Source organism: Pelodiscus sinensis, chromosome 4, assembly GCF_049634645.1.
Source record: "Pelodiscus sinensis isolate JC-2024 chromosome 4, ASM4963464v1, whole genome shotgun sequence".
Taxonomy (NCBI): Eukaryota; Metazoa; Chordata; order Testudines; family Trionychidae; genus Pelodiscus; species Pelodiscus sinensis.
The window spans coordinates 69544205-69557816 of record NC_134714.1 but is presented as its reverse complement, the minus strand read 5'-3'; the positions used below and the strand labels follow the sequence as shown (position 1 = coordinate 69557816).

The 13612-nt window shown below is 45.1% G+C and overlaps 1 protein-coding gene across 9 annotated transcripts in view; it reads left to right on the top strand.

The window, feature by feature from the left end:
- Positions 1-5517: 5517 nt before the first annotated feature.
- Positions 5518-13612, top strand: part of PCNX1 (pecanex 1) — a 162359-nt gene continuing 154264 nt past the window's right edge. For 6 of the 9 annotated variants that reach the window (XR_012903471.1, XM_075927290.1, XM_075927293.1 and 3 more), the window contains exon 1: positions 5520-5852. Coding sequence is in view for 8 of the 9 variants with exons in the window: in XM_075927290.1 (XP_075783405.1) it covers positions 5700-5852 (153 nt within the window). In the remaining variant the exon portion in view is untranslated. Of the gene's footprint in view, positions 5853-13612 lie in introns of all 9 variants that reach the window. The other 3 variants (XM_014577123.3, XM_014577124.3, XM_075927295.1) reach the window with 3 other exon arrangements.

Genomic DNA, 13612 nt, shown 5'->3' with positions numbered 1-13612 from the left:
GCACCCCTTTGCCATATAGATGTCTACAAAGGAGGAGTAATATCCCCCGAAGGGCACACGGTGATTCTCCTTACGGGGAGTGGTGTTATTTGCATGGCATTAAAGATTGTACTGATGTTACAATATGCTGGAGACAACTGCTCCTCCCCAGATTCAGCCCCGTCCCATTACACACCAAACACCAGTGACCTTTTTCCTCCTCCACACTTATCCGTTTAGATACATTTATTCCCACATTTATTCCCACTGCTTCCCAAGTGTTATTACTGTTCCATGTCTTGTTAAACGGGTGAGGCCTGGGGAATTAAGTGGGATTGCCAAGACAGGAACCAGCTTGTGAGTGGGATGGAATGTGGCTGCAGACCCAGCAATTAGAGATATTAAGGGTCTGAGCGATCCATACTTGCTGGTGGATAAAAGAATTGTCATTGTCATTGTGGATTCCCCAGATCTTAAGACACCAGTGGCCGAGGAACAGGCCCCACCAGAGGCACATGTTGGAGGCAAGACCCTTTTGGTTCTGACAACCTCCACTGAGGGAACCGCAGTTACGGTTTTATGTCCACCAGGCAGCAGGCGCTAGGCTCACTACTGCTTCTTCTTGGGCCTTGCTTTTGGTCCTCATCTGCTTCAGGCAATCCTTACGCGAACGTAGGTTGTAAGGTATTGCAGGCTGTTCCTCTACGTCTTCTTCTGGAGTCAAAATTGACTCTGCATGGTCCTGAGGTGATGATTGGTCCGCTGGGGATGGTGCCTTCTTACACTGCAAAGCCTGTATCCATGCTGCGATGCCGGATAACTTAACAGCCGTCTGGGCAGTGAGCAGCACCTGATGCAGGCCCTTCCACCGGGGTTCCAGGGCGTGTTTTCGTTGGTGGTGTTGTACGTAGACCCAATCACCTGTCTCGAGAGTGTGGCAGGCATCCGAGGTGGGTTCCGTCGGCCAGGCGGCTCGAACCTGTGAATGGAAGTGACTTACAGCTTGCATTAGTCCCTTGCAGTACTGAAGGAGTGTACTGTGAGTCAAGTTCAAGTCTGAGACTGGAGTAATGGTAGCCATTGTTCACATAAACAATTTCAAAAGGACTTAATTTATGTCTTTGGGATGGTAGGGACAGTGCAGCAGGTGTGTGACATGTAACACACGATCCAGGTGCTGAACAAGTTGTTCAGTAAAATGTGTACCCCGGTCACTGGACAGAGTGGCAGGAATTCCTTTGGCAGGCATAATATGATTTCACAAACATTTGGCAACAGACAGTGAATCAGCTTTGCGACAAGGAAAGACTTCAATCCAACCCGAAAATAAGCATACCATAACCAAAATAAATTCATATAGTTGACACACAGGCATTTGTACAAAATCAAGCTGCCAATGCAAGAACAGTGCTTGGGGCAGGCCCCAGAACCCGTGAGCTACCTTTACAGGTTTGCCAACATTGTAGCTTTGGCAAGTGGTACAGGCGGCACAGTGGTGAGCTGCAAAAGAGCTGAAATGGGGGGCCCACCATCCTGCCTTAGTTACAGCAGAGATCATACCCTCCTTTCCGACATGCGAAACGCCGTGTAGCAGGGCGGCCAGAGCTGGGTAGAGCGAAAAGGGGGCCACAAAGGCACCAATAAGGGGGCGCCAAAGGGAATCAGGGTGTAGAGAGCAACCCTGGGCGACCCAGGAGTCTTTTTCTGTTTCTGAGGCAGAGTCTTGGAGCAGGGTGACTTTAGAAAGGGACTGCGGTGGTACAGAAACAGAAAGGGAACCGAGAAATGCACCTGGGGAAGGTTTTATGGCAGCATTACCCTTAGCAACATCAGTATCTGCTGTGGAGTGACCAGGGCACTTAACAATAGCTAATGCAGATGGGAGTGCATACAGGAGAGCAGCAATGTAGGGGCCATTCTTGATAGGGGTGCCAGCAGAGGTAAGGAAACCCCGAGCTTGCCAGAGGGTGCCAAAGTCATGTACAACCCCAAAAGCATATCGAGAATCAGTATAAATGGTGGCGGAGCGTCCCTCAGCCAGAAAGCAAGCGCGGGTTAGGGCAACTAGTTCATCGACTTGTGCTGAGGTCACAGAAGGTAAAGGCGCAGCTTCTAGGGTTTTAGAGAGTGATACCACAGCGTATCCTGCGAGGAGACGACCTTGGCTATCTTTAAAGCAGGAACCGTCAGTGAATAACACAAGGTCGGAGTTAGAGAGAGGGACATCAGAAAGGTCGGGGCATGGGACGGTGACAGCAGTCGTAGGGTTCACCGTTATTAGACAGAGGAAGGAGAGTGGCAGGGTTCAACTGAGAACAGCACTTTATGGTGATATGCGAAGCCGAAAGCAGTAAAAGTGAGGCGGGCAGAGGAAAGGTGAGCTATTACATTGTAGCAGGAGAGTATCTATAGAGTGAGGGACCATGAGAGAAACAGGAGAGCGGAGGACAAGGGACTCAGACATTTCAATTAGGCGTGCCGCGGCAGCCACAGCACGCAGACAGGGGGGTAGACCTTGGGCAACAGGATCCAAGGTGGCAGAGAAATAAGCTACTGGACGATTTTTGCCACCATGCTCCTGAGTAAGAACCCCAAGTGCACAACCAGATTGCTCGTGGCAGAAAAGGGTAATAAAATGTTATCCTAATAGTATAAATAAAGGGCAGAAGAACTGTACTTACTTTCCTGACTGAGGAGGTCACCCTCAGTGCTTAAGTTTTGTCAAGTCTGAGCACCAGCTTGTCTAAATTTTGTCGTTTGTAGCTCCAGGACCCTCTGGACTTGCCACATCAGTTAAGCAACGTTTTTACTTTCATATATCCTGGCACCTAATTGCTTGAGCACTGGCACCCTATGGCTATGTCTACTCTGCCCCCATTTTGCACAAAAAATATACCAATGAGGCAAAACGTGGAATATCGCTGTGCCTCATTTGCATAATTAATCAGGCTCCGCTTTTGTGCAAAAGGCTTTTGCGCAAGAGCCATTCTTCCTGAAAAATGTGGAAAAACAGCTCTTGTGCAAAAATGGAGCCTCATTAATTATGCAAATGAGGTATGGCAATATTCCACGCTTTGCCTCATTTGCATATTTTTGTGCAAAATGGGGGCAGTGTAAACATAGCCTTTGTGTTACAACAAGTTAAACATTTGTCACCCTCAACTGAATTGTACTCACTAATCAAGGGTTTGGATGGCAGATTCCAGTGAGAAGAGAGAGTGAGGACAGGTGTTTTACTTGGTAGTGTGGCATAAGAGAGTCACAGGAAATATGGATCTGTCCTCTCCTCTGTTTAAAGATAACTCTGATTAGGCTCCACCGCAAGCTTTTTGTTTGATTACATCTAGAGTTGAAATTACTAATAATAAGGTCTAATTGCTTGTCCCTGCTGCAGGACAGCATTTCTGTGGAAGACCCTACCCAGCCTATACTAGCAGTGAGACCTGAACTCACTCAGAGATGGGTGGACCCCCAGGAGACAGACTCACTGAGGTCACAGTGGCAAGTGGCAGCAGAAGGTGATGGTTCCAGGTAATTGCTGACTGAGCAGTGGAATGAACAGTGGCAAGACAAACAGCAGCCAGAGTGACTAGAGGAACAGTAAGGTGCTTTCAGGGAAGGTGAAATCACACAAAAGCACCTCTGAACTCTGGGTCTCTATTGACCAAGAACAACATCTTTATGTGGGGTGCAGTGAAGAGAGAAGGGCAGACCATGTTAAAGGAATATTTATTTGTTGGACAACATTTTAGTTTTGGGGTTTTTTTTGCTCTTGAATGCTAGATTGTCTTCTGATAGTGGCAAATGCCAGGTGCTTCAAAGGGAATGAACAAAAGAGAGCAATTGAGTGATCCAGCCTCTGTTGTCTAGCAAACAGAATCTATGAACTCTCAGAGAATGGTTTTATATTGCTGCCCATCCTGCTAATAGCCACTGATGAACCTATACTCTATATATTTATCTATTTCTTTTTTAAATTCTATTATAGTTTTGGCCTTCACAACATCCCCTGGCAGTGAGTTTCACTATGGTGTGAAGAAGTATTTTCTTGTATTTGTTTTAAACCTGCTGTGTATTAATTTATTTGGGTGACCCCTAGTTCCTGTATCACATGAAGGAGTAACTAATACTTCCTGAGTCACTTTCTCCATATAAGTCAAGATTTTATATACCTTCATAATATCCCCTCTTAATTGTCTCCTTTGCAAGATGAAAAGCCCCTTTTTAATCTCTCCTCACATGGAAGCTGCTCCATACTCTAATCAGTTAAGTTGCCTTTTTTTTTTAGATTGGGGCAACCAGAATGGCATACAGTATTCATGATGCGGGCATACCATGGATTTATAAAGTAAAGTGGAAGAGCTAGCCAGCTAGGTTGCTCTGTTTCACTGAAGCAGCAGGAAGTGTAGTGACCCAGCCTCAGCTTACTCCGCTGAGCAATGCTGGTTCAGGAGAGTGGAGCAGAGTGACCCAACTGAGAGATGGGTGATAAAGCAAAACAGGCTGCTGGGTCACTCCACTTCCTGTGGCTCCTTCCTCCATGCATGATGAGTGGGGAAGCCTCCCTTATCCCCTGGGTTACATCACTCAGGGGAAGGGGCTTCAGGGAAGGAGTGTAATGTGTGTGGGGGCGGAGGGGGGGGCGGAACAGTGAAGCAGGAAGAGGCAAATTGGGGATGGATAGGGAAGGGCGCTTGGGGGAAAGAATAGAGCAAGGAAGGAGTGGGAAGAGGTGGAGTAGGGGTAGAGCAGTGGCAGAGTGAGGTGAGGTGGAAGAACGGGGTGGGGGGCAGAGTGAGGTGAGGTGGAAGAACGGGGGGGGGGGGGCAGCTTTTGGAGAGGAAGGACTGGAAGTACTAGAAAACTGAGATGTCACCAACGATGAACGTGCTGCATTTGAGAAGTTCATTCAGGGGATTCAGGGGACCTGGGGCAAAGCAATTTCGGGGGCCCCTTCCTTGTCTCAGGCCTCAGACATTCCCGTGAGGGGCCCCTGCGGGGCCCGGGGCAAATCGCCCCACTTTCCCCCCCCTCCCCGGGCGGCCCTGAGTTCATTCAGAGAGTTGTGCGAAAGTACGAGGAACCAAGAAGAATGCAGGGAGAAAGGGAAGTCGCCAGCTTCCATTTGTGCGCGTTAAAACTTGGGTTAAACCCCGGGCTGCCGTTCAGCTGCCCTTCGCCCTCTGCCGTGGTCAGGCCCTGCCCCATCCGAGCGCTCCCCCCATTGCAGTTCCTGGAGGAAGAGCCACTAGCCAGGCCCCAGGCTCATAGTATCACAGTGACCCAGGGGCCCCCCAAAGCGCCGCCGGCAGCTACTCCCGCGTGGCTGGGCAGAGGCGGGTACTGCGCGGCGCTATGGAGCATCCCACCGGCCCGGCAGCGGCCACTGCTCCCGTCACTCAGAAGTGCAGCGCCGCGCCGCCCCGCACGGGAGCGCCCCAGGCGCGGCTGGTTCTGCCGGGGCCGCCGCTCTCTGAGGCCGCGCCGCTCGTTGTCTCTCCCTGACAGGGGCGGGCAGTTCCAGCCGCAAGGGCTGCCGGTCCAGAGGCGGCGCGGGGGCGGCCCGGGGCCCGGACCTAAGATGGCGGCGGCGTTGGCGGGGAGGAGGCGGCGTTGGCGGCCGCGGACGTGCGGGCTGTCGCGGGGTGCGGGCGGGACGCGGCTCTGGCCGGGCTCGCAGGGCGGATAGAGCGGGGCCGGCGCGGCGGAGCGGGGCCGCCATGGGCTCCCAGGCGCTGCAGATCCTGCGCCAGGGCGTGTGGGCGGCGCTAAGTGGTGGCTGGTATCAGGACCCGCACCAAGGCGCCGGGGTCAACGCGCTACACCTGTATCTATGGCTCTTCCTGCTGGGCTTCCCCTTCACCCTCTACATGGTGAGTGCGGCCCGCAGTCGCCTGGCGCGGCGCCCCTCCCCCCCGCCGTGCTCCTGTGCGGGACGCTCCCGTGTGTCAGGGGCCCCGAGGCGGGGCCTGCTGTCCCCGAGCTCTTCCAGCTGCTGCTGCTGCTGCCCCACCTGGGCTGAATCCGAGCCGAACCCTTGTGACTGATGGAGAAGGGGTGAGGGGGAACGGCGTGCAGCCCCCTCCCTGCCAGCTCCTGCGCTGTCATTTCTACTTCATTTCAGTTATGAAAAAGGAGGAGTCCTATGGCACATTAAAGACTTGCAGATTTATTTAGATATAAGCTTTTGGGAGTAAAACCCACCTCAGCAGATGCAGTTTCGCGAAGTGATTTTCACTCAAGCTTATGCCCAAATAAACCTGTTTAGTCTTTAAAGTACCACAGGACTTCTCCTTGTTTTTGAGATACAGGCGGACAAGGCTACTCCACTGAGACATTTCAGTTATGGTTAAAAGTCCCTGGAAAGCAAGGGAGGACAAGAGAGGCTACTTGGGTTTACAATAAACTTCCTGCATTTTTTGTGGCACCCGGGGCCAGCAAGGTGCTCTCCTGTGCCAGCTTGGGAAGTAAGGGCCTTAGTTTCCTATAGCTGCCATAGAAATGTCAGAATCCTTTGGGGTTGTAATGCATCTCTATATTGGTTTAATGGGTGGTTGCTGTTATTATGGCCTAGAATAAAAGTTTAATATATTGTAAATTCCCCTAGTTATAGAGTAGACAGCAGATTGGGATTAGGAAGCTTGGGTTCTGTCCTGGCTCAGCTGCTGGCCAGCTGTGGGATATCTGGGGCAAGTTATTTCACTTACCTGTTTCATAGCATTCCCTTTCTGTAAATTGGGAATAACCTTGTTTGTTTCCTTGATTTAAAAGTGATATACAAGACGTAGCTGGTGGGATGATGATGATGATGATGATAATTTTCCAAGAAATGTTTGCTTGCTGTCTGATGTCTGCATGAACCTTTGAATGAGACCTTGACCAGGGTTTTCTCTGGTTTAATTGTAAAAATTCTGTGGCTCATGTTTTAAAATTAAAAGATACACTTTAAAGATCATAGTGTGAAGGTCTAATTCATACATTGTGTGCACTGCATGCTGTTTGGTCTCCTGTCTTGACTGTGTCATAATGGTAAGGGGAAGGCATTCTTTATGCCTTGAAGCTTTTTGATCCTTAGGAAAAATAAGTGCTGTAGAAATATAATCTGCAATTAAAATTATCTTTGTATTTAGTATTTTTTTTAGGTTTTTAGAAAAGGCTGATTTGCAAACCCAGAAGCTTATTTTTTATGTTCTTTGGTTGATTCCCTCTTGTCCTCCATTTATAGCCCCCCCCCCATCTCTATATTAATATACTGAGTTTGGGTTGGGGGAAATGTAGGCAGGCAGACAATGTGTAGTGTCCCGTTGCACCACTTATCTTTCAGCATCACATTCTGACTTCTATGTCATCTGTGAAGCAAATTAATATTTTAGCTCATGGATTTCCCAGCATTTGTACAGTGTGATCATTTAGGTGTGACGTGATTGGTCTCTGGCACAGTCAGATCTAATCTGCAAGTGTGGGAAATCAAGATGCTTTGACAACTTAAAGCAGAAAGTGACTTGTGAAAAATGTATGTGGATTAGTGAAAGATTCCCTGGGGCAAAACCTTGTGTGAATTTGTAACTGTAGGAGAAGTAGCAGTTAGATTCATTAGCAAACACTATAGCTTTGTTGAAGCAAAATGCAGGACAATGTAGCACTTTAAAGACTAACAAGATGGTTTATTAGATGATGAGCTTTCGTGGGCCAGACCCACTTCCTCAGATCAAATAGTGGAAGAAAGTAGTCACAATCATATATACCAAAGGATACAATTTAAAAAAAAAAAAAAATGAACAAATATGAAAAGGACAAATCACATTGCAGAACAGAAGGAGGATGCGGGGGGGTGGGAAGGGGGAGGAAGGAAGGTAAGTGTCTGTGAATTGCTGATATTAAAGGTAGGGAGAGTGGGATGTTTGTGAGTTAATGGTATTACAGGTGATAATTGGGGAAACTGTCTTGATAATGGGTGAGAAAGTTCAAAGACTTGTTAAGTCCTTGTTGGTAAGTGTCGAATTTTAACATGAATGACAGTTCAGAGGATTCCCTTTCAAGTGCAGATGTAAAAGGTCTTTGTAGCAGAATGCAGGTGGCTAAGTCATTTAGAGAGTGTCCTTTCTGGTTAAAGTGGCAAGAAACTGTTTTCTCTTTGTGATCTTGTCTAATATCTGTTTTGTGGGCATTAATCCTTTGGCGAAGTGTCTGAGATGTTTGTCCAATGTACATAGCAGACGGACACTTTCGGCACATGATAGCGTAGATTATATTTCTGGATGCGCAGGAATATGTGTTCTTGATCTTATAACTCACTTGGTTAGGTCCAATAATGGTATCAGCAGAATGAATATGTGGACAAAGCTGGCAACGGGGTTTGTTGCAAGGGAAGGTACCAGGGTTGGTATTAGTGTGGTATGTCCTGTGGTGGTTGGTAAGAATCATCTTGAGGTTAGGTGGTTGTCTATAGGAGACTATGGGTCTGTCTCCCAGAGCCTCTTTGAGTATGGTATCCTGTTCCAATATAGGCTGTAGTTTCTTGATAATGTGTTGGACAGGTTTAAGTTGGGGGTTGTAGGTGATGACAAGTGGTGTTCTATTGTTGGTTTTCTTGGGTCTGTCTTGAAGTAGATGGTTTCTAGGTATTCGTCTGGCTCTTTCAATTTGCTTTTTTGTTTCTCTGGGTGGGTAGTTGAGATTTATAAATGCTTGGTAGAGATCCTGAAGCTTCTGGTCTCTGTCAGTGGGGTTAGAGCATCTGCTCTAACCCCACTGACAGAGACCAGAAGCTTCAGGATCTCTACCAAGCATTTATAAATCTCAACTACCCACCCAGAGAAACAAAAAAGCAAATTGAAAGAGCCAGACGAATACCTAGAAACCATCTACTTCAAGACAGACCCAAGAAAACCAACAATAGAACACCACTTGTCATCACCTACAACCCCCAACTTAAACCTGTCCAACACATTATCAAGAAACTACAGCCTATATTGGAACAGGATACCATACTCAAAGAGGCTCTGGGAGACAGACCCATAGTCTCCTATAGACAACCACCTAACCTCAAGATGATTCTTACCAACCACCACAGGACATACCACACTAATACCAACCCTGGTACCTTCCCTTGCAACAAACCCCGTTGCCAGCTTTGTCCACATATTCATTCTGCTGATACCATTATTGGACCTAACCAAGTGAGTTATAAGATCAAGAACACATATTCCTGCGCATCCAGAAATATAATCTACGCTATCATGTGCCGAAAGTGTCCGTCTGCTATGTACATTGGACAAACATCTCAGACACTTCGCCAAAGGATTAATGCCCACAAAACAGATATTAGACAAGATCACAAAGAGAAAACAGTTTCTTGCCACTTTAACCAGAAAGGACACTCTCTAAATGACTTAGCCACCTGCATTCTGCTACAAAGACCTTTTACATCTGCACTTGAAAGGGAATCCTCTGAACTGTCATTCATGTTAAAATTCGACACTTACCAACAAGGACTTAACAAGTCTTTGAACTTTCTCACCCATTATCAAGACAGTTTCCCCAATTATCACCTGTAATACCATTAACTCACAAACATCCCACTCTCCCTACCTTTAATATCAGCAATTCACAGACACTTACCTTCCTTCCTCCCCCTTCCCACCCCCCCGCATCCTCCTTCTGTTCTGCAATGTGATTTGTCCTTTTCATATTTGTTCATTTTTTTTTTTTTTTTTTTTTTTTTAAATTGTATCCTTTGGTATATATGATTGTGACTACTTTCTTCCACTATTTGATCTGAGGAAGTGGGTCTGGCCCACGAAAGCTCATCATCTAATAAACCATCTTGTTAGTCTTTAAAGTGCTACATTGTCCTGCATTTTGCTTCAACTACCCCAGACTAACACGGCTACATTTCTATCACTATAGCTTTGTGGAGGAGGAGAGAGATTCAATATCTTTGATTAGAATATCGTCAGACATTATTGAGGTGGAGGAATAATGTAAAATGTTAAGACTACTGCCCTTTGAAACTACCTCTTTTGTATTTTGGTGGTTTTTGGAAAATGAAAATAGCTTTTTACGTTATTGAAAAATAATACATTCCTGGCAAGGAAACATGAGGCTGTTAATTAACAGCTCTGTGTCTCAAAAAAAAACCCAACCCAACAGTGTATGCAATTGATGAGTAGTCTGAATATGTGACTAAGTGGATGCTGTATTGGGAATCTGTTTCAATGCAAAGACAAGAAGATTCTCTTGTAATCTGTTGATGTTCAGCTTGTTGGAGTTTGTTCTGTCCTGCATTTTTATGGCAATTTCCGGTATCCAGTCATGCTTGACAAAATAGCTTATTTAATTAGTAGCACCCTGTTGAGAGGGCTTGCCATAAGCATTGTAACAAACAGCAAGATGTCCATGCGGGAAACTCATTTGGAAAGAGCTTCTCTGTCCTTTAGATGTCTTTTCTGGAAACTCATGGAACTGCAGTAACTTAGAGCAGGGGTTAGTGCTTTAGAGATCTTTGTCTTGAGTGAAACTTTTAAGTACTATTTCTGCCTGTCTGTTTTACTATGTGCTTTGATAGAAAAGAAAGAAAAAGCAGGCCAAAAAAGAGTTTTCTTTTTAAGGTAATTAAAAAAAATTCTTGATTGCCTTGGAGGAGGAACAGATGCAACATCAAATACCAAATGTTCCAAGAATAAGTAGGAAGATTAGTCACAAGTTAAAGCAGATTGAATCATGTTTGGCTGTTCTCTCTTTCCCACCCTTTACTGTTTTAAAATGTTGTCTAGACATAAACTAAACAAAATGACTACCGTCATCTTATTCCTGAATGCCTTCCTTTTTTTAAGTGTTGTTTATAGTGGGTATTCTGGAATTGTATATGTATCATTGTAGGAATTGCACAACTAAGCAACATTTGTAAACATCCCTGGAGGAAGCCAGTTTTTTTTTTTTTTTAAGTGTGGCTCAAAACTATGAGTAGGAGAGGATTTCTAAACTAGCTTCAAAGTAGTTTTTGCTGACAGTCTGTATTATTTTTAAAACAAATTTCAAATACTGGGAGATCTTATTACATTTAACTTTGTAAAACTTTATATGTTTTCACACAGTAGGAAGTTCTAGGAGTAAATTCCCACTTGTTTTCCTACATTAGAATAGCAATGGTTGGAACTTTTTTTTCTAAAATATCCTGTGGTAGGCAAGATCACAAAGCTACTTTCTAGTATAACTTAATTTTTAGGCAAATCATACTTTCTGAGCTGTCCTTCAGACTCATTAAGTTCAAATGCACCTTCAGTTGTCTAAAGATGTACTTTGTTGTACTAGAAGTCTGTAAACTGTTCCAGATGCTTGAGCATCCGCTTTTAGCATGTTTTCTTCCCAGTTATGTACAAGTAGTTAATAATCAATACACATACAAAAGGAAACAGAATAATCATAATTTCAACTCTGTTAGATTCCTGTGCCTCAATCTAAGTGTATATAGATTGAGGAGAGAGGCTGGTAGGGGGCCAAGAGGTCTGGTCTGGGCTTCCAGCAGCCCATCTCTTTCATATCTCTCTTTCCCTCTCCTCCCCCAGGGCACCACATAGTCAGGAGCTCTTTAGACTGGAGAGAGGCGGAGACAGTGGCGCTATGCCACTGCAGCATTTTAAATGTACACAAGCCCTGAAGTATAGGATGGGGAATTGTAGAATCAGAGCTATGTGCAACAAACTAATATTTACAAGAGGCAGACACAAAAGCTAACTAATCTAATTTATCTGAAGGAGTCTTCAGTCATAGGTGAAAGTGAGTTGTGAAGTCATGGTTAGATTTCATAAAAATTTGTTCTCATTATAGGACCATAATAAAGTAATACAATTGTATTGTAGAGAAATACAACAACATGAGGCTACTATTAAGTGGGTGCATAACTGGCTGGATAACCATTCTTAGAGAGTAGTTATTAACGGTTCACAATCATTCTGGAAGGGCATAACAAGTGGGATTCTGCAGGGGTCTGTTTTGAGACTGGTTCTGTTCTGTATCTTCCCCAATGATTTAGATGAAGGCACAGAGAGTACGCTGCTTATGTTTGCAGATGATACCAAGCTGGGAGAGATTGCAAGTGCTTTGGAGGATAGGGTCATAATTCAAAATGATCTGGACAAAATAGAGAAATGGTCTGAAGTAAACAGGATGAAGTTTAATAAGGACAAATGCAAAGTACTCCACTTAGGAAGGAACAATCAGTTTTACACGTACAGAATGGGAAGTGATTGTCTAGGAAGGAACACTGCAGAAAGGGATCTAGGGGTTATGGTGGACCACAAGCTATGTATAAGTCAACAGTGTGATACTGTTAACCGTTGCAAAAAAAGCAAACCTTATTCTGGGATGCATTAATAGAAGTGTTGTGAGCAAGACGTGCTAAATCATTCTTCTGCTCTACTCTGCACTGATTAAGCCTCAGATGGAGTACTGTGTCCAGTTCTGGGCACCATATTTCAAGAAATGTGGAAAAATTGGAGAAGGTCCAGAGAAGAACAACAAAAATGATTAAAGGCCTAGAAAACATGAGCTATGAGGGAAGACTGAAAGAATTGGGCTTGTTTAGTTTAGAAAATAGAAGACTGAGAGGGGACATGATGATAGCAGTTTCCAAGTGTCTAAAAGGGTGTTACGAGAAGGAGGGAGGAAAAATTGTTCTCCTTGGCCTCTGATGATAGGACAAGAAGCAATGGGCTTAAGTTGCAGCAAAGGGAGATTTAGGGTGGACATTAAGAGAAACTTCCTAACTGTCAGCGCGGTTAAATACTGCAATAAATTGCCCAGGGAGGTTGTGAAATCTCCATCACTGGAGATATTTAAGAGTAGGTTGGATAGACATCTGTCAGGGATGATCTAGACCAGTGTTTCTCAAACTGTGCTCTGCGGAGCCTCAGGACTCCGCAAGACATCTCCGGGGCTCCGTGAGGTTGACAAACTGGAAAGCCTTCAAAAGCATAATTGAGAATCACCTCAAACTGATGCAATTAACACCTACTGCTGGGGCTCTGCATAAATTTTTGAGCATGTAATAGGCTCTGGAGCCTGAACAGTTTGAGAACCACTGGTCTAGACCAGTGTTTCTTAAACTTTTTGAGACCACGGAATACCAAAAAATAATAATTTTTAATGCGTAACACCTATGAAATTTTTCTTCCAAAAAAAAAAATTGTCAGATTAAAAAAAGACAAAAACAAAGAAGAGGTCGCAGCACACCTGCAAGTTTTCCACGGAACACCAGTGTTCTCGCAGAACATAGTTTAAGAAACACTGTTCTAGTCAGTGCTTGGTCCTGCCGTGAGGGCTGGGGACTGGACTTGATCTCTTGAGGTCCCTCCCAGTTCTAGGATTGTGTGATTTTTATAAGCTCAACTGGCAGCCTTCTCAAGAAAGGCGCAGGATTAGAATAGCGCACATGCCTGGGTCAAGATGAAGTTTCAAAATTGAGAGCTTGTGATATGTGCAGAAAGTTTCATGCAATACCTGTCTCCATTAAGCATGTCTTTAACTTGTATAATCAGGCATTTTTATGTGCACTACAATTCAAATTTAACTATTACATTGCATAGCAATTCTTAATGATATAAAGGACATATGGGATGATTGGATACTATCA